At 39.7% G+C, this 25,837-nt stretch overlaps 2 protein-coding genes across 19 annotated transcripts in view; both read right to left on the bottom strand.

Annotated features, from left to right (window-relative positions):
• MND1 (meiotic nuclear divisions 1) overlaps positions 1-25,837 on the bottom strand; it is a 213,689-nt gene that overhangs the window by 37,790 nt on the left and 150,062 nt on the right. The window contains exon 1 of one of the 3 annotated variants that reach the window (XM_068681000.1): positions 784-944. The exons of 1 other annotated variant lie outside the window; for it this stretch is intronic. In XM_068681000.1, the coding sequence (XP_068537101.1) occupies positions 784-786 (3 nt within the window). In that variant the 5' untranslated portion in view covers positions 787-944. Of the gene's footprint in view, positions 1-400; positions 634-783; positions 945-25,837 lie in introns of those variants that run through there. One more of the 3 variants, XM_068681002.1, reaches the window with a different exon arrangement.
• The window catches only part of TRIM2 (tripartite motif containing 2), an 88,213-nt gene continuing 67,006 nt past the window's right edge, over positions 4,631-25,837 (bottom strand). For 15 of the 16 annotated variants that reach the window (XM_068680990.1, XM_068680991.1, XM_068680989.1 and 12 more), the window contains 6 exons: positions 23,250-23,353; positions 21,847-22,014; positions 14,488-14,668; positions 12,678-12,748; positions 10,216-10,356; positions 4,631-9,175 (listed from right to left, as the gene is read on the bottom strand). In XM_068680990.1, the coding sequence (XP_068537091.1) occupies positions 9,023-9,175; positions 10,216-10,356; positions 12,678-12,748; positions 14,488-14,668; positions 21,847-22,014; positions 23,250-23,353 (818 nt within the window). In that variant the 3' untranslated portion in view covers positions 4,631-9,022. The remainder of the gene's footprint in view (positions 9,176-10,215; positions 10,357-12,677; positions 12,749-14,487; positions 14,669-21,846; positions 22,015-23,249; positions 23,354-25,837) is intronic. The other variant, XM_068680994.1, reaches the window with a different exon arrangement.

The raw sequence follows: 25,837 nt of genomic DNA, 5'->3' as shown, positions 1-25,837 counted from the left end.
AACATTTACTCAGAATTCCTACCTATGTACCTCTAAGTTATGTTTGCCATCCTTTTAAATACCTTACCACTAACCTTTCACAAGGAACCGTTACACCAAGCTGACCCACCTGCAATGAACATATATTAAAGTGCTGGAGCTGTACTGTGAGTTAGGAGCTCACCTTTCATGCAACCTAACCAAGCTCAAGCCTCGAGGTTTCCTGGCATAGCCAAACAGTTTGTTATTTTGTTTGAATGTGATTAAACGTGTACTTATGCCTATTCTCAGTAACTTCCCATTAATAGCTCTTAAAAAGATAAGAATGATTGTCTCTTGCTTTTTGTGTTTATAATATTTAATCTTGAGCAATGTAAATACTAATGTGAAAAGGAATAAAGTGCATTTTCAGGTACTAGGCCTTCAGATTTCCCACTCAGCTTCCTAATTTCAAGGTCACGCTTTGAAAGCTGTTTTTCTTTCATTTCTTCTCTCTGTGTGACCCAGCTGTAAAGAACACAGACTGAAGTACAAGCAAGGGGCAGAAACACTAGGACACGGTAACGCTGGGATACAGCCTCCCACAGACAGCCAGGATTTGCTTTCACTAGCTTCATTTTCTATAGTTTTACAACGCATTATTCGTGTTTCCCCGAGCGCCCCCTCCGCACAGCCGCCCTCCGGCAGGCAGCGGCCGTTACCCGCCGCAACGGAACGGCCCCTGCCCGCCCCGCGCCCCTCGCCCCGCTAACGGCGCCGGGGGTGAGGAGGAGGAGGAGGAGGAGGAGGGCGGCCCCCGCTTACCATGGCCGCCTCCGGGCTGCGTTTGATTTGGGCGCCAGGGCAAGAGCCGCCGGGAAGCCGCCTGTCAGCCCGCAGCGCCGCCTGCCGCCCGCACCCCGCCGCCCGCACCCCGCCGCCCGCCGCCTCCTGTCAGCGGCAGCGCCCGGGGCTGGATGAAACCGCGGGGGGGGGGAAAGGAAAAAAAAAAAAAAAAAAAAGTGTAAAATTACATCCTGGTTTCTGCACCTTGTGGAGTCAGCCGAGAAATAGAGCCTCGCGTTTGAATAAAGCAGTTTCCATACAACAAACCCACCTCTGTTTGAATACCACGAAGCAGTTTATCACCTCAAATATTTAAAATACCACATTTTTTTTTCAATTATTTTTTTTTTTAAAACCTGAAATCGTATGCCCTCGTAGGCAGGTGAGGCAGGTTTCGCCCCTGGCTGGCTGCCGGTTGCAGCGGGTGCAGGTCACACAGCCCGTTAAGGCACAGGGGCCCTGCTGCAGTTCCTCAGGTGGCATTGCCCAGGCTTTGCCGACAAGCTACATTCACCCTGCCCACACTTCTCAGTGCACATCCATTTCATATTTTGTGTGGAAAGTGCAATCTTCTTGACAGATATAATTGCCGTATCTTTGATATATCTTTGCAATGCTGAAATTTGTTCACTTCCACAATACAGAGCCTAAAAAATACTTCAAATCCCACCACCGCTGGCTCCAGCCTTGTTTTTGAGTCTCTGTTTACAGCCATGGGTTTTAGAACCTGCAGGACATGTGCTGTGTGTCTCTGGGTAGTGAAACCCCCACGACAAGGCGTTGTGGCCTATGCACCATGCAGCCCCACATACACACTATGTCTTACTTCTTTTCCCAGGCCCAACAGCAAACATAAAATACAGCCACGCTAACAGTGCTATCGCACACATAGCCTGGTGAGGGAGGATGTGGGGAAGCAAAACCCCTCTCAACATATGGAAGCAAGGGTCTTGGGCACATCTGGTGTTGCTGAAACAGTTGTTCGTCGCGATGACTGTTCTAACAACTTTAATTACTCACAGTTCATTGTAATTATTAGTTGTGCTGTAAATTGCCTTCTCAAGACCGCTACAGCGGTCTTGAGAAATTGCTCGGCATGGTAACAGCAAGGGGTTTCTATCTACCATACTAATTGTAAACTCTTAATTGTAGAGTTTAAGTTCAGGCAAACAAAAACATGCCAGCTGAAATGTTCAGGTAGTCCCATAAATATTTTTCAGCACTTTTATGAAGTGTTCCCTTTCCTGAAACCTGAAGCTCTCTTCCACACAGACCTAGCAATGATCCCATTTTTCAATGTGTGCACTGGTGTATTGCTAAAAATGAAATGCAAGTTTAAAAGGGCATTATTAATATGAAGTGTAATACTTACACAAAATACAAAGCTGCTTGTTTTCTTATTATTCCTTGTGCATCACATTTTCAGCTTGTTAACCTGCTGTAAAAGCTGACACTTCCCTTCACCTGTTTTTGAGGGCTCCTGCTCTGTCTGGGTGCTTCCCAATTCCTCTAGCCAGCCCTCAAAGGGTTCCCTTCCTGGGGCTCCCAGCAGCAGCTGCTTCCCTCCTGTCTTTGCACCCTTCTCTCCCCCAGGACATCCTTCACAGCCTGAAATGAAACCCAGCTCCGCTACTCTCAAAAGGTTGCTGTGGCACTTGCAAAGCACCTGCTGCAGCATAGATTTTCTCTAAGCAACACATGCGAGTAGCAGAATGGGTGTTGGAGCTAAAAATGCCACAGGGAGATGAGGAAAAGCATGAGAGGAGGGCATTCCAGAGGGCACTCACTCTGAGTTGGTTTGGGGCACAGGCCTCAGTGTCTTCTAATTAAAACTAACCAATTTGAAAGATGACCAGGTGGGAGAGGTCCCAAAGAGAAAGTACACAGGAATAACTCCTGCTCTGTTCAGTGATGATTGTTTTTCATTACTGGATAAAGTCTGAAAGAACCACTCTTAAATACAGAAAGGCCTGGCATTTTTATGGGCTTCAGAATGTTTAAATGTAATTGTTTAAATATAAAATGATACTGGATGGAAATACTGTGGAAGGCTGGCACATAACTGTGCTTTTCTATTAGAAATTTGTTGTAATTTCTGTGTGATTTTCTCAAGTTCTAACAGTTTGGGCAGAAATTTCCTGTGCTTGGTGTCTGAGGGAGATGTCTAAGCACCAGCTGCAACAGCTTTGCAGTTCCTGAGATCTGAGGCAGAGAAAAAGACCATTGCTTTGTCAGTGTTAAAATTTGCTTACATGAGATAGATAGACCTTGTACTCCTTCATTTTGCTCTTAAAATTCTGTAACTGAATTACATTCATAAATACTGTTTGAAAAGGCATTACAGTGGTGTTGGAAGGCAGGAAGGTTAAGTAGGAGAGCAAAAATTGTCTGTTTTACTTTGGTTTTGTTCCTTTTGGATATGTGCGCTATAGGGCAGTCTTCACATGAGCTAATTTTTTTCAACAAAAGAAAGGAATTCAAGTTGACTAGCAGATGAATTCATTTCCAGAAAATTAATAGCAAACCTTCTGGGTCCTGTGGGCTACCTTCCACAACATCCGTATGACTGGCACCAGAAAGTGCTGCGGTGGAGCTGGAGGCTGGAAGAGAAGGGGAGCTCTCAGAGCTACTTGCTCATCAGTGATAATAGCAACTCCTCTGAGGGCCCAGCAGGCAGCACTGGGACATGGCTGGGCATCAGGAGGCAACGTAACCCACAAGTAATCCATGCGGGGCAGTGTCTACGGCATCTGCTGCCTCCTGTCATGCTCAAGCAAGTGTTCGGGCTCCCAGCCTGTGAACAGGCATTCTCCCTGCAAACATCTGGCCCAGTGGGAGATGCTAGCTGGCCCTGCGGCAGTGATCACTGCTGCCACATCTTTGCTAGCAGACCTCTGAAGTAACCACTTACCAACTCGATGAAATGAGTAGCTTATCTACTAGTTTTTTGGTAATACATCATTTCACGTTCATCTGACACACAGGAGGGTCAGGAAACTTCAACTGGAGGTAGCGAGGAGCAGCAGACAGTGGGTTGCTCTTCCACCAACACAGCTGGTGCCTGGGGAGAGCATCTGTCCGCAGAAATTGCATTGACTGTTCCAGTTCATGGAGTTATTTTTGTCTGGTGCAAATTAGGGAGCATTCACATGAACTGTCAGCAAAACTATGGGGATAGTTAACTGCGGAGTGGTGCAGCTGCTTGTGAAAGAGAATTTTAGCTTAAGGAACAATGAAACAGTTTTGATCATGTAATTATTTATAAGTGGTTAGCAGTCCTTAAAAAGAGAGATTCTGGGTATCTCAAGATGGGTGCCCAGAATATATGTACCCTTTTAAATTATTTTGGCCCTGCTTTCCCTGATATTATTTCTTATTTGTGAAAACAGAATTCCATATTCTTCTTCACAGGATTTCTAAAAGATCACACGCTTATCTCTTCACAGAATTCAAGCAAGTACCACAGCAAAACCAAAGAGGAAGTTGGCCATTTGCTGCAGAAATTTCCTGGTAAAGAGCAGCATTCTCCAATGAAAATGTTAATTTTGATCACTGAACTTTTGATTACTGAAATGGAACATGGAGGACAAGGAAGCCCACTTCTCTGCCTGCTTCCCAAGAGGATCTAAGTCCCTCTTTCCTTTTCTTTTTTTTTTTTTTTAGATAAAAGCTAAACACCTGTGAAGTAATTACAGTTTTATTGGCTTGTGACCTCTGGTATCAGAGCTTCCTTTTCAAAAAAAAAATTACCCATCTTGCTGCATTATGGAGATATTTTTAGGGACAATGAGTACGAAACACATGAAAAATAAAATCTCAACGAGAATAACAGAGGAAACAAGCTTTATTTTTATTATTTGAAATTTTTGTGCGTGGTAAAGGTACACATTTGACTCTGATTTTCCTACATTTCCAAGACAGAGTAATTTTTATTTTTTATTGTCGGCTAAAGCATCAATAATACCGTGGCACACAGGAAGCTAAAACTACACACACACACACACACACACACACACAAACACTTTGATGCGCATCTTTCATCCTCGACCTTAAGGAGACAAAGTTTGTGTTTAGCCTCGTAGGGATTCAAAAACAAAACAAAAACAAAACCGACAAACAAAAAAAAAAACGCCACCATCACCAACAAAAAAAAAATTAATCATGAGTTTCAACAGAGCGCAAGACTTACATAAGACTTACATGTACACAAAACATATGAAATGGACTTACAAAGGTGGAATGTACAAAAAGCTTTAAAAAAAATCAAGAGAAAAGACAGACTCTTGGAACCGGAAAGCTGCAGCGTATCAACTGGTAGAGGTTTCTAATGGGGGTACTGCTGTACACTGTGCAGCTCAGGGAACATTCCCATGTCATAAAGCCAAAGCAAAATTGTCCGGGTTAAGGCCGTGTTGCTCACAAACATCACTGAAGTGCTGTACATTCATCGGAAATAACGCAACCAGTTAGGAACCTTCCTACTGCGGAGCACAGATACCTTCCGTGCACTCTCCACAAACAGACCAAAACAATCACTGCTCACAGTTCTTCAAGAACAGTCTCGATGTACACCATGGTTTCATAACTAGCTGTCACCCACAGCTGGAAGTCATTTCTTTATAACAAACACAACATATTGGGCACTTATAGTTCTCATTATGGCAACACTAGATCCTTAATTATAAAAAATAGTGACGTAAAATTGAAAACCCTCTAGCTTTTACAGAACAGAAGAGCATTTACTAATAAATAACTCTCCGTCTACATTAGACAAATGCTTTGCCTTAAGCCATTTTCCTTTTCCTATTCAGCTACGTTGCTGCTGTTTTAAGCTAGGTAAAAATCCTCTACTATTTGTAGTGGATCTACCTGAATAGATCCTTTTATTCTGTTCACAAAATAATGAAAATACAGTTGGCTAGTTTGTCCTAAAATACTCCAAGTTACACAAGATCTGATAACCTTTTGTGATTACTTTTGAGTTGAAGATTAGTTAAACGAAGCACATACTTTCACCATTCATGCTGCGCTGCTAGTCAATTAGCATTCCAGGGAAGTCAAGGGAACATTTGGTTATACCTGAAATCTGGCAGCAGAATGCCTGTAAAGCCTTTAATAAATGCTAACAACTCAGTAAATCAAGTAGTGCAATTTTGACGTTCACTTAATTGAAGAAGAAAACAATCTGCCAGGTTTTTTAGAACAGAATTTCTGCTTTGGTTGTTCTTTGTAAGGTTAGTAAGCCAAGCATTTTAGCTAAGTTGACTTGAAAAGCACACTGCAGAAGCAACATGTTCCTCAGTTTTCCTGTGCCAGGGAGATAAGGTCAGCCTTTGGAAGGAAATAGCCTATGCCACTGAATTTGAAATTGTAATTTGTAGCATTTGTTATCTATCAGAAGGAAATCCAAATCAGTGCCATTTTTCAAGTGCCCTACGTGCTGTTCTAGTGTCCGAAATATTGATAAGATGGAAAAAACAAACCACTATTCAGTCTTAAGAAAAAAAACACATCACCCCTAATTCTGTTAGCTTGGTAGAAAGGGGGTTGTGTGCAGAATTCCACATTTCATCAGGATGCCAAGGGTTGACAGAGGCTACGTAAAATCCTGATGAGCAGCACGGTGTCAAATGAGCTGAAAATCTCCAAGTAAAGTAGATGCACAGAACAGTACAGTCCTAAGTATACGTTTTGATATATGGGTTAGGGTCTGATTGCTGTGGTTCTCAGAGTTCCTGGCAATGGAGGATTTGGCAATGTTTCTTTAGAGGAAGCCACGCAAGTTTAGTAAAATGTTATTAAGAAAATTCAAATTTGGAACTAGATTCAATCAGTAGTATCCATAACTGACAGCAACAATACAGTTTTCATGTTCTTTTTTTTTTTTTTCCTCTCAAAGAATCAGTGCAACTCTTTTTTTTTTTTTTTTTTTTGTGTGAAGCAATATAGTTAAAACATTATCACAGAATATGTACCTTTTTTCATTGATAATTAGCCATCTAAGGGTATTCCAATGTTAGAAATTGTCAGAAGGTTTCTTATAAGGACACTTAGAAGAAAATTACTTGATCGTCATAAAATTTGATTTAAAACTTTGTTAAATTTTGATAGGACAGTTTATTGTATAATATCTGAGGTAACTATCATCTTAGGAATTTTAGGACAAACTCAGTTCAAGCAGAGGCTATTTTTTTCTTTTGGTAATAACAGACTTGATTTTTAACATTTCAAAAATGTTACCACCAGTTTCTTAGCTGCATTATATAGTCCAAAGCTTATGCCTTATACACAAATATTTATTCCAATGAAATAAGAAAACTTGTCTTTGCATGAGATTTTGTAAATTGACTCTATGTGCAAAAAAATAAACAAGGGAAAGAGAAGAAACAGTAATTAAAAGAAATAGACAATACTACATTTAAGAATTTGTGGGTCTGCATTTTTACAAGTCAAACATATCTTTCTGAAAAACCATTCATTTCTTTTTTTTTCACAAATTGATTGAAACAACTTTAACCTTTTAGAAATAAGACAAAGACCTGTAACAAGTCATTTAACAAAGGTTTCTTTCAATTTTGCGAATATGCTTAAAACGTTCCCCTGTTCCTGACCCAATGCCCTTTTGTTTCAAGGCCCTAAAAATTAGAAGAGAAAAATGCTACTTGTCACACTGTTTTAGGCATTGGCAGCACGCTCACCAGCTCCTCGAATGAGGTTTAAGAGTGAGCACCACTCTTTCTACATTAGGCTATGGTAGCAATTCATCTTTTGACCACTGGATTTAGAATTAAGAGTAAAGCCAATAGTCCTTTAAAAAGGACAAATACACACTTAAAAAAAAAAAATTAAAAACAGAACCAAGTCATGTGATTGTAAGCATTTCCAATTAAAATAATACTTAACAAAGAACACAGTAGAAAGATCTGGCAGGAAGGAGGAGGGACATTTTTCAGAGTACTGCCATTGTCAAATGGCACACATATGTTCCAGTTTGCTGAAATAACATACATTTACTTTTTAAATTGTTTTCTGTCAGTCAGTCATACGTACATACATACAAACAAATCAGAACAAATCTCACAGTCCTTATTTTATCCTCTAACAAAATTCCCTTTGATGAAGGACTTCAGGAATTGGTTCAAATTCATTCTTATTTGTAATGTGTTTTTTCCTCATGTAAAAAGAAATAGCTTTGGTAACCCTTGGCTTTCCTATACAACCTCTGTTTACCACAGTTCCTTTGGTTGTATAATGTAGGTCCTCCATAGGGGTACCTTCTCTGGCTTTCTGTCCTGTGTGATGCTGCATTTCTTTTATTTGTTAATACAATGAGTTGCCTTAAGGAAACATGGCAATGAACACATATGAAAGAGTGGCACACATGAGGTTAATTGAGTTGACATTGTAATAACCCTGATCCTAATGAACTAGTTTGGTGTCAAAAGGTCTGTCGTTATACAGAAATTCAGCTCTCACTAATGTATCACTACAATTAAGCTTTTCCAGAGCTTTAGAAATGTCAGGTCTCTGCAAAGTCCTTCCAGCACATTGAGCAAGAGGAAGAGTGAAGAACAAGCACATGAAACAATCCTTCATTAATCCCACAGGAGCTGGGAACTTGCATTGATTCTCATAGTGCTAAATGTTGAGCTGCGTTAGGTCTGACAGTTAGAACTAGACTGATTTTGTGTGACTTAACTTTATACTAAAAGGACCTACTTGTTATAGATAGTAAGACTTAAGAATGTTAAAAGTGTAATACCTACCATGATAATGAGATCTAGAAGATTCCCAGGATCACCTTTGGGTGAAATAATGCATAACAATGACACTTTTTCAAATTTGGAAGCTCTGAACAGGAGCTACCTTTCGCAGTCTTCAAATAGCTTTGGGGATTTTTCCCCCAAATTTTCTCATTTTTGCCTAACTAGTTAATTCCAGTTCTGTAAGTTGCAGTTTGTGTTTAATATCACATTGTCTCTATGAATTCAGTTAAAGAGGATTCTGTGTAATAACCCTTACAACAAAAAGTTGAGTGAGGAACGTAAGAGGTGCAAGTTCTATGTAAACAAGATTAAGTTTGGAAATTAACATGAGAAGTCCATAAGAGACTCCATCATAATTAAAAATGAACTCAAAGTAGGAGACATCCTGCCTTGGGTCTCTGGGACCAGTCTTTGCTTACGGGTGGAGGATTATCCATCTCCAGAGCTCGTTGTTACTGTAAGTATCGATAGACCTTGAAGCAGTGATTTCCAGAGTCTGCAACTACAACGTGGCCATCTGAAGTAAGGGACAGACCTTGGGGGCCATAAAGTGGGTCAGCAGATGTGTTAATGTAGGATAAAAACGATCCGCTTCCATCAAAGACCTTTGGGGTGATAAAGCACATAAGAAAAGTTATGAATAAAAAAGAAAACTAGCAAAAATCTGCTTTCAGTTATACCACTATTCTTATTTTTGAAACTGTTGGCATACATACATATCCTAGAATAAATATACACAGAATCTGATCTGTTAGTCTCATAATATGCAAGTTTATATACAAATGTATTTCCTTATTAAAAAGAACTAATTAAGGCTACCAGGATCTTTGGCAAGAATTAAGCATGCAACAAAGTAATAATAAAAAAAGCATCTTGGCTGTTCCTTGCTCTAAAAATAACCAGCTAGAATAAAACAAACTCAGTGAGGGACTCAACCAACACCTTGTTTTCCTAACAAATCTTACTGTTGTGGCTAGCATGAATCTTAGGTTCCCACACAGAGAAAACCAGGAATTTGTTTACACTATCGACAGTGCTTCCTGAGAACAGCTCACGAGCAGCTCCCTTATTTTCATATTCAGTGAAACTAATGTCTACATTTAGTTATTTATTAGATATTCTTTGGCAAAAAGCTAAGAATTTTGTGATTAGCACTTGAATGATAAAAAGAGTGCAACTCTATTAACATAAAGGCAGAATATTTTTCCAATATTTTAAAAAGATGATAAAAATCTGCTGCATTTGGCTCAGGGTATACAGAGATCTTTTTTTTTTTTTTTTTTTTTTTTTTTGTATTTTCCACCATGTCTTCAATCTTCTGTTATGATGATTATTATAAATTACTGTAATCTCAGTAAAGCTTGTAAGCCTGAACTCATCACATAGCTTCTGGGGAACTACTTGGAGACAAGAGCCTAAGTAACCGTCAGACTTGCCAGCAGTCACACTGGGAAGTCCATGGTCTGACACTACCACTTCTAAAAGTGGACAGACCAACAATGAGGCATCAAAGAAAAAACGCTGTGTTAGAAACCACATCACTGTTGCTGTCCTGCTTCTTGGGAAGTCTGAAGACTTTAGTGACCAGAGTTATCAATCCATTAGTTTTCCTTATCGAGCACCTTTGAAATACACAAATCTCTACCTGTATTCGGCTGTTTCCCCAATCTGCTACAATAATATTTCCATTAGAGTCTACAGCTACTCCAGTTGGTGCATTAAACTGTCCATTGCCTTCTCCGTTTGATCCAAACTTCAGTATGAATTCTCCCTCTTGGTTAAATACCTGTATGGGTTTAAATAAGAAAAGGAAAAAGCATGACATCACATCAAATATTACTGATCTACTACTACCAGTTCACTTATTAACAAAATTGGGAATTGAAGAATTCCAAGCAATATTCTCTGCCTCAATCACTCACTCCCTCTCTCTCTCCCTCCCCATCCTTTCTCAGCATGGACATTTATAGTTCTCCTATTTTGCTCTTATTTTAGAAATATTTAGAAATATGATAAAAGAAAAATGAACTCACTGACAATGCCAGCACCAGCCTACATCCTGAAAACAAGCTAAGCAAAATAAGAAGCATTCCCATAATTAAAAAAGCCAAAATATTTAGAAAGTGAGATTCAGGATGTTTCATTTACATAACATCATAACTATCTCCATTTATTTTCATCCGTCTTGGACACAGGCCCAGCTGTGCCACGAGGTCCAGCAGTGTTCTTAAGGACCAGCTGTGGCCCAAACAAGAAAATGCAAAGACTTGACAAGTGCCAAACACACACTGAGGTGCTAAGAAGGTGAGAGGTGAGAGGACATCAGCCTCTTCTCCAACACCCACAACGGACAGAGAGAAAGCCTTTGGGGGTGGAAATGAATGAAGCACCAGGGTGGTGCCTCAGATGATGAAAAACAATAGGAAAAAAGTCAGCTAATAAGAAAAAAAAAGGCAAAGATAATTTGCTCTCTGCCTGGATTAAAATAGGGTGTCAGTGACAGAACAAGAGAGAAGCTTATATTGAGGAGGATTTTCTACAGAAGATGCCTGAAACGAGGAAAAAGCTTGAAGGTTAATGGCAGAAGGAAGATAATGCTTTGCAGAGTGAGGATGTATAATTCAAGACACTGGTGGCAGGAAGAGGATTTGGGAGCCATAAGAATGAAAATTGTTTCTGTACAAATGTATTTACTATTTAAAACAAAGTTTACTCTCTGCTCTTTTCCTCACCATCTAACAAAAGATAACAGCATGATTCAGTTTATAAATAACTCTCAAAGTGTCAACAACTATCTGCATTGATTTAGAGAACGCTACAAAAATAAGAATCCTTGCCAGTTAGTACCAAATTGCAACAAATAACATTTTTATCCCCCTGAGTCACACCAGACACAGACAGGACACTCTGTTCTCATTAGCGACGCAATTTATTTTAATTCACTAAAATGCCTCGTTTCTTACATCTCTTCACTTGCTTTTGTTCGTTTTACTTGGCTCTCGTTGTTAACTCTCTCCAGGCATCCTTGTTTCCACAGTAAGCCCTGCTGGTGGAGAGGTAATTTATGGAGCCACAGACCTCCTGCTGCTAAATCACGTAAACACTCTGCGACAGGGCTCCTGCCACAGCCTTGGCTTTACTGTCGTAATCCAAACCACATGAGTCGCTGTTTCTTCTCATGTTCCAAGAGCGTACAAAAGCAAGATCACTGCTCAAATGCTAGGTGATTCAGCACCACTATGGACATCACACTGTATAGGCTCAGTAGTAGGCAGACAGAAATTCCATATGCCACGTAAACATACACAATTTATCATTTTAGTTACACTGATGAACTGGACTGAGGCTGCATGTGTGCAGAGTGCAGAAAGTGCCTGAAAGGGTTTGTCATGTCCTGAAAACAAACACAGGTGACTAATTTCTGAAATGGCCTGTAACTCCTTAACATAAAATTTCCATCACATCTCAACATTTATCCTTGTTCTGGTTTATTACTGGGACAAACACATACACCACCCTATCTTACCATGACTGTTTAACAGGCCATGAGTCAGGATTTCCCACGTGACTAAAGACTAGCGGACACTTCTGCCCTGTGCAGGATGTACTGGATAAAAACTGATGGTCTGTATCACACAGTTGTTAAGACCATCATGTGATAAATGGATCCAGAATAACAAAGCTTACAAATATGGAATTAAAGGCTGTCAGGTATCTTCACTTTGTTCTACTGTATTCTACTAGAAAAGTGGGAAGATTTTACTTGGATATTCAAAAGCAGTTATGAGTTACCTAAAATAGCATAGAACAATAAATAACTGGCTTGGCAGACAGCTAATCAAAAATAACCACAGTGATACAATTTATCTCAGGTATAACTTATGTTTAAGCAATTGAATTAGAGAACATGACAGTGAAACCAAAGGCAACTGATTGTATCTCCACTAAGCAATGCACTGCATGCAAAGGTCTCCAAATGTGCAGTCTTCTCATCAGGCCTCATACATAGCGAGCATCAGCTCTTTGTTTTTAACGATACTTTATTTTCCCCAGGAAAGTAACATGATATAATAAAAGGCTTTCCAAACTGCTATTAATTCACAGTACCTTGACAGAATGGTTATGAAAATCTGTAACGATAATTTCATTGTTGCTGTTTACAGCCGCAAAATGAGGACCTGCAATACAGAAGAAGAAAAAAACTAAAAATAATACCACTAAAATAATTTTTAAAATAAATACATCAAAATATCACTATGTTTGCTTTCTGAACAACAAACAGTTAAACAGGACAATCCATTTCAAATTACTCATATTTGAAAGAGTAAATCAAATTAATCAAATTGAAAGAACAAATGAAACATGAAATTACATTTCATGTTTAAAAAAGCTCAGCGTGCTTTTTTGTAAACAAATCATTTATTCTTCAACCATGTCAGCTAGTGCTATCATACCAATTAGCACTGTTTGTTCCTTCCTCTTCCTCTATATATGGATGACTACATAGATATTAATATGCTTATTAAGACAGCACAGTGCTTAGGGATAAAGTTGTACATATAAAATGAAAATAGTACTCAAAAAGTACGGCTTTAAATGAAATCTTCTATCATTGTTTGCTCACTTCTTACAAGCTCTCAAGGAAGCAAGTTTTAGGACAAATACAAAAGTTAACTAGAATAACACTGCCAGGGGAAAAACTACATTTTTGTTTTCTAGTTTATTAAACTACATGCACAAACTTACATAAGAAACTGTAACTTGAAAGCAGGAAAGCACCTGAATCAAAATACTTGGTGCTATTTTGAGTTATTAAACTGGAACTCGGTTGCAATTTTCACAGTTCATCAGTATACAGTATAAAACAGGTGAAGACCTCTACAGTGAAAACATTCCAGTAGTGACAATTCACCTGTTCCGTGTCGCCTTCCACCAAGAATAGATGATACATTGCTCAAATGCACTTTTAGAGAGTACTTGCATACCTATTATCGGGATGTATTCTTACAAATTTTAAGATGAAAGAAATTGGATGTACCCAGAAAATGTTGGTGACACTTGGCTGTGTTACAGCCAAAGCTTTCATAAATTATATAGTTTCACTTTATACAATTATTTTACTTAGATAGTTTTTCTTTTGCCATGAGATACTGAAAGAGATCTCAAGAAAGATGAGAGCTGTTATATCATTTAAGCTATTTCTCTCTTTCGCTGTGAGCTTGTCAAAACATCAGACCAGTCTATAACTACTTACTGTAAGTGACCAAACACCTGCAAAATGACCTGCATATATAATTTGGTGTCTTCATTTCAAATTATGAAAGAACAGCTTTTCAGTCAAAATATGTATCAGTTTTGTTGTTTTTCTTTTAACCTAATTGCATGTTCTCATTGAGAGACACCATGTGCAAGTAGTCAGTTGAATATATAAGCAGCAATTTCCCCAGACTGGCATTTCCCATTTGCATAACTGTGTCTCCCTGATCTCAATCTTAACACTGTTCCATTATGCCTGTTTTCTAATGGGAAGATACTACTTAGGGCATGGGTTAATGTGTATCTGACCACGGGAAATACAAAGCACGATGTCTGAGTTGATTACCATGAATGGCTTAGCGTGGGCATTGCAAAGCATTTATAAAATGCTGGTTAAGATCAGTCTTTCTCGGGTCAGTGATCTGAAATGCTTCCAGGCACAGAAAGGTAGATGAAACAGCCCAGTTACAGCTACATTTGCAGAACAGATGTTGCAATCTTCCCGGCCAGATAAACAAATGGTGAAGTGAACAGAAGCTGTGTGTTTAGTAGAACCTTTCCCCCCTCAGGAAAAAAATGAGTAGGATAGAGCTTCTTCAACATGCTCAAACATCATGCAAATGTGAGCAGAAGAGGCAAGAAAAGGGGATTTACATATTACCATCAAGTGTACCTGCAAACTGCTTGTCACCATTTCCTCGGCTACCGAACCGGGTGACTATTTTCCCATTTGGCTGGAAGATGAAGACGCAGCAAGCTTTATTGTCCACCACAATGATGTGTCCATTACGATCCACAGAAACGCCTTTAGGGCCCATGAGCTTTCCAGACCCAATTTTGGCCTAAAAGGGAAAACACAGAACAGGAAAATACATTAACGTGATAGAAATAAGTTAGTACTGTTCAAAGATGTATTCAAATGTTCAAAGTATTACAGACACACAGTAGCACATTTTTGTTGGCAAAAGTTTGCCAGAGGAAAGTAATTGCTTTATCAACTCAAATCGTGTACTTCTTCATTATATCTTCAGCCAAACAGAAAGATTGTTTTCTGTATGTTCTTTCTGGAGTGGAAGATCTGCTACCTCATTAATCTCCGTGTCGTCTTCCACCAGATCTACCTGGGACTGCTTAGACACTTAAAGTGTCAGCTGAAACCTGCAAAGGAGTTAGGATCATGCTGCCAAACTGCAAATGGAGTAATTTCTGAAACACTAAAGAAATCAAAGTTTGGTCCTATCTTAGGTGAAATAAAAATACTTCATCATTTAAAATAGGACTCGTGTCTACCAAAAACATCTGCCAGTATAATCAGCAACAGGAAGGGAACTGTACACAATATTGTACCAATGGAAAAAAAACTTCAGTGGAGATAATGTGGATCTCACACAGTGAGTTATTTAGAAAGGCTGGAGAGCTCTCCAACCAGAACATGTTAGAAGGAATGGGCAACTTATACACCTTGTTATATATTCATAATATGCATATGTATATTTTTATATACACCATTATAATAGATATTACAATATAATTTTACATAGATATATATGAAAATACTTCTTTAAGTAGGCTAGACGTATACATGGGTATTTACACAGCTGATTGCAATTGCCTTTTATTGGGTTTTGTGCATTACAATGGATTAATGGCAGGTCAGACTGTAGCTTAGCCTTCCTGTTCTCTTTTTTTTAGTTATTGATCCTCTTAGTTATTCCTTTAGGTTTAAAAAGAAAGGAAGAGAAATAATAACTAGAGAGGCAACTGTTGAGCTTAGCCTTGTGTTCTGCATTTGGTCAGACCTGCTTTCTATTCTTGTCACCAATTACAGCTCATCCTCAGGGCAAGGAGCTGTGGGAAGCTCCAAGCTGCCCCTCAGCAGCTCAGAATATTCCAGATTGTCCTGTTAGCACAGGCAGGCCTCCTGGCTGAAAGCTGTAGGTACCTACACCAGAACTGGTGAACGTTAGATTCCTCTCCCAGACCCCAGGAAAAGCCAACAGAAGCTACAGCCAGCACCTCTCCTTCCAGGAGAAGCACACAGGTGGCCACCACTGGCCTAGACATATGCTTTGACTGCCTCTCAAAAAGCAGGGTGAAGCTAATGGGAACTACGTATGGGATCTACACAGTGGGTGGCTCTAGGCAACAGCATCCCACCTAGCCCAGGGCAAGCAGAAATTGAGGCAAAGCCTTCACAGTACCCTTGAGCTACCCAGGCGTATACCCAAGAAGATGCTGTGATCACCTCCCAAACCATTTCACATTTTTCTCCATTCTTCTTTTTTATCTTTTTCCCCAAGCAGATTCTAGAAGCTGGTTTAAACTGCATATAATCAGTCGAGTTTTGACCTTTCAATTAAAAAGAGAAAAAATAAAATAAAAAAAAACACGTTATAAAAATACCACCAAATTGTTTGGAGGTTTTGTTGTTGGAATGCAGCAACTTGCTTGCTGGTTTGGGAGGGGCTGGGAGGAGATGGGCAGCTTAAATGATGGGCAGGTTTGGAAGCAATTTCCCAGATTGGCTCCAAAAGTCTAGGCTTCTGCTGGCCTTTTTACTGTTCTGGACAGGCAATCCTGGCTGTGCTGAAATTATCGATCCCAGAGCTTCCAGACCCTGTAGTAATTTGTCAGAGATATTCTATAAACATAATTTTATGCTTCCAACTGAATTTAAATGAAATGGATAGGAAGAGATTCATATTCTTTATGAAAAGACCATTTTTCACTGCGCTGCCTTTGCAGAAGGAACAGATCACCACTTAGAACAAGTGATGCATCTGCCTTCTGTGTCTGTCTCCCTGCCCTGCTGCAAGTGGTGAGGAGTTTTCCTTCTGTTCAGCACTGGTGAGGCCACACTTGCAGTACCGTGTCCAGTTCTGAGCCCCCCAATAAAGAGAGGTGTGGACATATTAGAAAGAGTCCAGCTTAGGGCCACCAAGATGATCTAGGGACTGAAGCATCTCTCATGTAAGGAGAGGCTGGCAGAGCTGGGACTGTTCAGCCAGGAGAAGAGGAGGCTCAGAGGGGATCTCCTCCATGTGTACCAACACCTGGAGGGAGGATGCAGAGAGGACAGAGCCAGGCTCTTCTCAGTGGCACCCAGGGACAGGACAAGAGGCACTGGGTGCACACTGTTACACAGGAGGGTCCCTCTGAACATCAGGAAGCACACCTGTGTGGGTGACAGAGCTCTGGCACAGGCTGCTCAGAGAGGCTGTGAGGTCTCCTCCTTGAAGATCTTCAGAAGTCACTTGGATGTGTCCTGGGCACCCTGCTCTGCGTGGCACTGCTGGAGCAGGAGTTGGAGCAGGTGGACCCAGAGGTCCCCTCCCACCTTAACCACCCTGTGATTCTGTGAGTGGCTGAAGGTCTCTTAGTCCATGACTGACAAGGCAGGACAGATTACAGGGCATGGAGAAGATCCATTGCCTAACTCATTTTGCTCAGTTCCCAGATGTTTTTAAAGCAAACAACCAAATTAAGATCTGAAGGAGCTCAGCTGTCCTTAGGAAACCCCATGTTCCTACTCTACCGTGCATTCTCATGGGTGGGGTTGCAGGAGGTAGAAGTAGGAGCCATCCCAAAATAAAGGAATCTAGATTCCCTGAAGCTGTCTAGTATGAAGTCAAAAGCATTACTGCACAACCTCTTTCAGTCTCAAATAAAGAAAACCTCAGGGAATAAATCTTGCAGCTTAAAAGACTACGCTTAGCTAGCATGCAATGATCATGTGTCTGGCTTATGTTCAGATACATATGCTCTTAGAAATTGCCCAATATTTAGACAAAAAACACCTAATTAAATCATGCTAAAACATCCCCAGGAAAAACTATTAAAAATGACTGTGATCACCAAGGGAAAGACATGAACACACCTACAAAACGTACTCAGGTTTGCATAACAACAAAGCAACAACATAAACCAAATGCAAATCAGTAGATTTATTTCCTCTGAGGTGATTAAATCATACTCCCTTTTTTCTTCTGGGATGCCTGGCTGTTTGTCTGCCTGTGCACTGTACCCACCTCCTTACCATCTTTCCAGGATTCCTATGGAAAAATGACTCAGACTCATGAGTACAGTGTCTTCCTGACCATATGAATACATAAGAAATAATAATTAAAAAAAATCAGGAATAAATCACGTACTACAATAACGGGCACTCAGTGCTGAGAAAAGGAACAAAAATCACTATCCTTGGGCCAGGATTTAAAATACAATTTGCAGGCAGCAATAAATTATGTCCAGCTAGAGCCTGAAGTTCTTTATACTAAGAATCTCTGTTTCCAGTTTAGATCAAAATACATTAATGACACATCACTGGGTCTGGCTGAACATATGCTTTGTGTATTTTTATTTCAGAAGGTTTCTTAGAATTATAGGTTTGATTATTTAAAACAGAGTATTATGAAACCCAGTCACTCCTGTTAAGTTTATGAATGGAAGTATTTTCAGACTTCTCTGCCATTAGAAATGAATAAAATATAATGAATCATCTGAATCCTTAATACAAATACTGTGTTTAATTGAATTCAGTCAAGGACATTATGTCCCTTATTTTATAGGCACTTATGAATTTAGATTGGTTTTCAAATATGTGTTTATAAAGCCACTCTACCAGAATGGAAAAATATTCCACTCTGGGATATTCATAGAGGTGTTGTTTTTTTTTGTTTTGTTTTGTTTTGTTTTTAAAGAGACAGCTAGGCTATATAAAAAATGAGCTAGACTCTCTCTCTATATATATGTATATATATAAAATTATATAGACTTTTCCACTGAAGTAGTAGGTGTGTTGGGGCTTTAAGTTCATTTCCACCAATCTTGTTTCTGTCAGAAAGGTTCATGAGTGTTCATGACTGTCAGGAATTAATTTACAGACTTAAAATACACCTCTTGCTGTTCCAGAACTTCCCTAACATGGAGATGCATCATCACCACACGTTGCAACTTCACACGATAAATGGATTTATCATTCACTTGACTGTCTTAATTGAACCATGACCACATGCCACACTCCACAGAACTATTCCCATCTAAACAAGCAGCCAGCTTCAAGCAGCTCCCTTCTTAGTCCCTCTAATGAGACAAGAAGAAATAAAAGTCTGACAGATAAGGTCCTTCCGTCTTTTCCCACCCATCTTAACATGATGTCTTAACTTGATTTACAGCCCTGGTTGGCTGACAACAGGCTGTCTTAGATGTGACCCTTCAAGACTAGAAAGAAAGAAATCTTGTCCTCAGAGAGCCACAAATCCTTCTTGTGGCCCTAGCCTCCAGTTCCTTCACTAGGTGTGAGCACAGAGGCTGATACAGCTGCTTCAGCATGCATTCTCTCTCAGCCTAGCAATTAAGACATCTTTTATAACACTTTTCTTAGGCAATTTGAAAGTAATTTACAGAGGAAGCCAGCATTGTTACTCAGTTTTTATACATGAGCAAATAAAGCACTAGGAAATGAAATGGAAGATCAGTAGTCACCTGGGAGACCCATAACATAGCCAGAAACAAAAGCCCCAATTTCTAAGACCCTATCAGATGGTTCATTGTTCAAAGGATAAGGTAGCCTTTCATTTTAAGAGACTTATGTTTTGGTGTAACTTTAGCCAAGGGTTTGCCAAGCTCTGCATTATGCCAGCTTCCCAGCCTTGAGAAAACGGAGCGCTGTCTGTGTTGCCAGCAGCGACTGAGGAAGGTGACACTTCTCTGCCTGGCAGAGCCTGCTGGGGTGAGTCAGCCCCCTTCTGTAATCAGGGAGGTGCCTGGGCCTGGCTCCAGGAGAAATCCGCCTCCTGGCTCACACCTCTATTAAATGCTGCTAAGCTAAAGGAGAGTAAATACAGAAAGAACAGATCAAGTGCAAAACAGGCCCCTGATAATGCTGAGTTAACAGCTAGCAGACCCCCTGTATCACAGATGATACAGTGTCTTACAGGCACAATCCTTAGAGGTGAAACACCATTAGCCCTTTGTCTATCTGCGTAACTTTGCCAGCATTGCCCAGTTTAATCTGACAGAGCCCCCATAAGAACACCATTAGTACCAAGAACACCTAAGAATTCATGCAGCTCTTCCCAGATTGCCACAGGCTAGACGTGGTAAAGCTGTGTCCTGTGCTTCAACTATGTGACTATGCCTTCCATCCATATATAACATGCTTCCACAAATAACCCCGTGTTTTTCTCTCACGAATATATTTTGTTGCATGAAATCTGAAAGTACTATTGTATATTGTTAATGTTTCATCTCTCGTTTAATCAGCCTAGTCCCAGGAACTACGAAGTCCAATGCACTAACTAGCATTACCCACACAAACATTGCTGACTTCATGTAGCTTCTGCAGTCCAGCAAAAACATTAACTAAAAGTGAAGCCAGGCTCCGTGTCAGAGGAACTATCTTAATTCATTTTGTTCAATACTTGTCTCGCTGCTGGTAGATTATAGTATGTACGATCATGGCTCCTCCAGAGCCATGGCTTTTTCCTCCAGAGCTGACACCATCCAAAATGCTGGATTTACAGCCTGTCTGCAGAAGGAAGGAAAATGAACTCTCCACCCTCTGTTTCCAGATCAAGCCAGCTCACACTGAAGATGTTAATAATTATTTATACCACACTTAAGTTACTCAGAGTATTTAGATTCTTAAATAACTACATCTTTGTTTCCTTCTGGTGTCTTCATTTCATTCAAGGCCTTCAGCCAAAGTGTTCCTGTGTACAGTTTGGAAACTACTCAAGAAAGATCATACATTCTCTGCAAATGCAAATATTTTTTAACAGCTGCATTACATATTAGTACTGTTTTATTTTAGCTTGGAGTCTGCATGAGATCTGGATACTTTTAAAAGCATACAGGTGTCTGCTTCTCAGAAAGGGATCACTGAGGACCCTGCAAGCAGAACTAGCTATTTGCTATACCATTTGTCACTTTGCAAAGTCTAATAAAGGAAGGCCATTTCTTGGCAGCCACATGATCATGTCAGGACCTGAGCTTTTTGGTCATTAGGCTGCCAGAAAATGCCAAACAGGTGATTTATCTCCAATAGAAAGCTCTAGAACTAAGTAAGTGTGGTCGAAATTTCCCTGCAGTTTTTTTTATCTCTAAAACCTGCTAAATGCTGCTGATTTCTTCTAGAGATGGCTATTTCTAGCATGCATTGCCAGTCTTTGTAACATGCATTCAGAGAACAGCGCCAAATGAAGGCAACGTTTAATTCCCTTTGGAATTGCAGCTGGCTCCCAAACATGAAAAATACTGCAGGTTTGCAAGCCTTAGTGTAGTACAGTAGCTGCCTCTTTATTTTACTCCTATGAGAATCACTAGAGCTGCTATGAAAATAAGAAGTACACTCTTCTCAGAAATTCTTATTTCAGAAGCCTGACATTATTTCCTGCAGTTTTTCCACTGCACATCACCCCAGATAAAATACTCCTGACCATGCTATAGCACTGGAACAACCTCCTGGGATGCCTTTCCTTGCCTTTATTACCAGCAGGACCATACGTGAATTATGCACCTGATTTGTTGATACATATGGAGTAAACAGAGGAAGTCACCATCAGTCTGCTACCTTATGTTTCCCTTCCATATGTCACTGAAGACTTCCCATAAGTTTTTATGTCTGTCTTATGTGTAAATACATATATACACATGCCTTTGTATATAATCAAAATACTAATGATATGATGTTGTTAAGCTAGTCCAACTACACTTGATTGCATGAGCTATTCTGAACAGTGAGTTGCAGAAAGGCATCCAAGCACCCAGTGGGAAGAACTGTAGATTGGAATGTATCAACTCTGTCTGTTATTACATTGGCATCACAGCTGTGACCTCTTCCTATTTATTATAATGTTTCCACATTACAACAACAAAACTTGGACTAAGTTACAAACTATGTAGTTTCTTCACACAAACACACACACCAAAAAAAAAAATAAAATAATCCTTTGCATTCCTTTGTAACAAGGAAAAAAATAAGGAAAAAGCTCAGCAGAGCTCACATGGTAACTCATACCTTAAATTTTCCATCTGATGAGAATATGCTAACCCATTTGTTATCATAATCTGCAATAATGATGTCACCACTGGGATGCACAGCCACTCCTGTTGGCCGTTGCAACTGGCCAGGAGACCTTCCTCTTATGCCAAAGCGACTTTTGAACTGGCCATCGTTGGAAAATATCTGTAACAGAAAACATTAATTTTAAAACTAAGTCAGCATAAGAACATCATCTATTTCTTGGAGCTTACATTAAGTCTGAACACTGTAGTAAGGAAAGAGTTAGGCACATGAAACACTTTACAAAATCCATATTTGAAAGTAATAAGCCTAATTTAAGAAGAGGCCTCAACCTGGATCCTGATTTCCTAATAAAGACTTTCTCAGCACTTACATTGCACTATTTCTTCAGAGATCTCAGAGTAATTTACAAACATTAGTGAATTATACTTCACAATGTCCCTCTCAGGTAGTTGGAAAGAAGTGGTGTTACTCCCATAACAGAAATGAGGAAAACGAGTGTCTCAGCCACAGTCAAACACTTAGACTTTAGAAGAGATAGGAGCAGAAGCTGAAAGAGAATTTCAGTACATAATTATTTAACTTCAGAATAAGTACTGGGCCACTTTCTGGGAGATCTGTTAAACTAAAGGCTGCAAATTACCAAGTGTGAGGGTACTGATGAATATTTGACTCCATCTCTTTGAAGAGCCCTCAAAACAAGTTGTTACGGCATGTGGCTTTCTGGTTCTGATATACTAAGAACGAGTCACTCACTTCTGCCTTGTTCATTGCTACCACATGGGCAGCCTGAAGAGCAATGACAAACTGTAAATGGTTTAAAGGACACACACATACACAAAAAGAAAAAAAAAAAAACATGGCAGGCAAAATAGAAAGCACAGCTTGATTTTCACACAGGTTACAGGAGCCAAGAAATCACGGGTGTCAGGGATGCTTGCACAAAATATTTTATCATGATACCAGACAGAAAAATCCATTAGGCAGACTAAATGTCATTTTAAAATGACATTTTTTTTTTTGTATTTGTGTTCACTTAGGAAATGATACTTGTGGCACTTTGTCCTATATTTATTTTGAAACACAGGGTGATAAATTTACAATGTAAAATCGTATTTACAAAAGGGCATTTTTGCCAGATCATTGCACTGTTTGCTTTCTTCAATCACTGCCAAACATAATAAGGAAGGAATATACTCTGATATGCATATTAGATACAGTGCAGATATGAAAAAGATAGCTGCAGGTCAAGAAGATGGGATGATAATGGATGATGTTGAAATTTCTCTGAATTTACGTGTCCTTGAATTGTACAAAATCTGTCTTTCCTGGAATACAAATAAGGCAAAGGTAGGGGGGAGAAACAGAAGAATACTGAAACTGGCATATCCTCATACCTGCACACACTGGTTGTTACTGTCTGCTATTAATATTTTTCCATTTGTAGATGCAGCTACACCTTGAAGATTTGTAAATTCCCCTTTGTTTCTTCCTTTGGTGCCTAAAATTGAACACAAAACACATAACAAATTAGGTTAGACAGGACTAATCAGTTAGGACTTAAATGCCAATACATGCATTTATTACATCCTTGATGTATGGATGCCTATATTGAAGAGTTCTTATCACTGGTACAACTTCAAAGAACCATCTCATTAACAGATCCCAGTTAGGTACAAGAAGAGATTGTCCTTACTCTTATCAGAGGAATTACCTCTGGCTTTTGTGGATTAAGGTGTCTTCACAATTTCACAATTTGCCTCTTGTGAGAGGTTACAAGTAACATATTTTTCACGTGTTTGACTTTTTTTTTAATATGGATTTTTATTCATCTGAGAAGGCAATGAAAGAGGCAGTACTGGGGGAGTATACAGATAGTCTAAGATAAGAACCTGGATGGATGACAGGCGTTTAGTACAATTAGCTAAATCTCCTCAGTCAAGTTACAAAGTCAAGGAAGAAACATACCGGTCATTTCTTTGGATGGGGCCTTTTCAAAACAGGGAAGTTTGCCACTCACTCATGCAGTTTTCATTCACAGGATATAAAAGTTCCCTTAGATAGGAAACTGTGATGAAGAACTGTTTTTGAATGACTGGGACTTGTGGACCAATGAAGACCAACACCTGGAGACCGAATCTTTCTGCAAAGACCTTTGATAATCCTTATAAAGTAACACACACACACAGGTCCCATTTTTATCCAGGACAAATGCAATAGCGATTTACACAGAACTGTAAGTCTTTTCCCTAGAGGGTCTAATGAGATAAAGAGCAATAAAAAGTCAGGTTTTCACAAAAGTTCATTAAGTTTAGGTGCCTCATCACGTAGATGCTTGTTCTGAGATGTTCTGAGGAGAACTGCAAAGCAAACTGGTGTCTTTAAAAGGTCAGCACTGAAGTGTCTGGTCCAAACTACACCTGGAATACAATAACAGTATCCAAATTCTGCTGTGTTTGTAAAGAAGGCTCAGGGGTCTCTAGACAAGCTGGAGTTATGATCTTGAACCACAAGGTTATTCATAATGAATGAATGAATTTCAAAACAACAAAAAACAATTCTATATACTGTTCTATCTGAGACTTGGATGCAGAACTATTTTTCCCTGGTAAAGTATTTTTACAAGCATTCACTGGCTGCCTATCAGACATTAATTGGTTTCAACTGAAGAACTTGTATTTTACTGTAGTCAGTCCAAATATCCTGGAGCTCAACGATTAAAACTGTTCTGACTGTGACCCCCAATAGAAGGCATCCATATTAGCTCTAATTTGTATTTAGCTTTCATTAGGGATGTGCACACTCTTAAAACCCATTCCTTCAGCTGTGGTGATGGATGTGGGATGCATATTTCCTGTCACTGGCCAACAAGCAACATTCAACTCCTCGTCACCTGGTGCTGAGAACAAGTCCCTTTGTTCCAATGCTTGTTTTCTTATCTCTGTATGCTTACATCTTCTCAACAAGGCAAATGCTCCTCAATTTCTGTAGTCCAAAAGGAAACTACGTGGTAAGGGAATAGTGAGTTCTGCACCAATTATGTTGCCCACACTTGAGCCATTTCTGCATATTCTTTTACTGAGCAATGCCTGAGGGATGCCTGCAGTAATTTTTTTCCACCATATGTTAATGTTAAGTTTCCTTTTTGCCTTTTAGCCAAAGAGAGTGGATGAAAAGTAAGAAGCGTTCCTTTTAATACCGAGAGAAGAGGAAAAACATTTGTTAGAAAAGAGGAGGTGCAAGCTAGAGCATCTGGAACCAACTAGCATAACCATTGTGGAATGTATGCGCTTTCCCCTTAGAAAAATGTTCATTTTTAAAGATAAGTGAGATCTATATAAAGAGTTACTCAGTTTTCTTCACATATGCATCAAAGGAAGGGGTGGGAGGGAAGGAAAAGAAAAAGAAAATAAATTACCCAGGAATGCCACTGTCACATTTCACAGTAAGTTTTAGATACCGTATTTTACTAGCACGGTGTGCAGGTGAAATTCAGCTCCATGAAACATTCTTGTGAATAGCATTTTGCAGTTATTAAACCCAGGACACAGGTCCTAATTTGCACACAGGCTCCTCTACAGTCTCCTCTGGAAAGGGACAAATTTCTCGGAAGAGTTCAGCTGAGGCTAGTGAAACACACACCTTATTTCTTAAATTATGTTCAGGAAGAAAACAGATAACCTTGAACTCCCTGCTTTGAATAATTCACTATGCCAGCAAAGATGTGCAGCCAAGCACAGGCAGTGGCAGCAGCTCAGTTGAGAGGAAAGCTTATAGTAGCATATGTCCACACTGGGAAAGCAGGATCCTGCAGCCCTGTAATACCAAAGGATGACGGCTCCTCCCTGTTAAGCATATTCCTGCCTTACAAACACCTGCCTGAGAGAGAAACTTCAGCAAATCTTTTACTGTGAGGTATCACCTCTCTGCACAAAGGCAACCAATGCTTTGTCTTCTGTTCTCCGGGCAGTCAGTCAGTCTGACT

This window comes from Anas acuta, chromosome 4, assembly GCF_963932015.1.
Source record: "Anas acuta chromosome 4, bAnaAcu1.1, whole genome shotgun sequence".
NCBI classification, from domain to species: Eukaryota; Metazoa; Chordata; class Aves; order Anseriformes; family Anatidae; genus Anas; species Anas acuta.
This window is presented reverse-complemented; position numbering and strand designations above follow the sequence as displayed.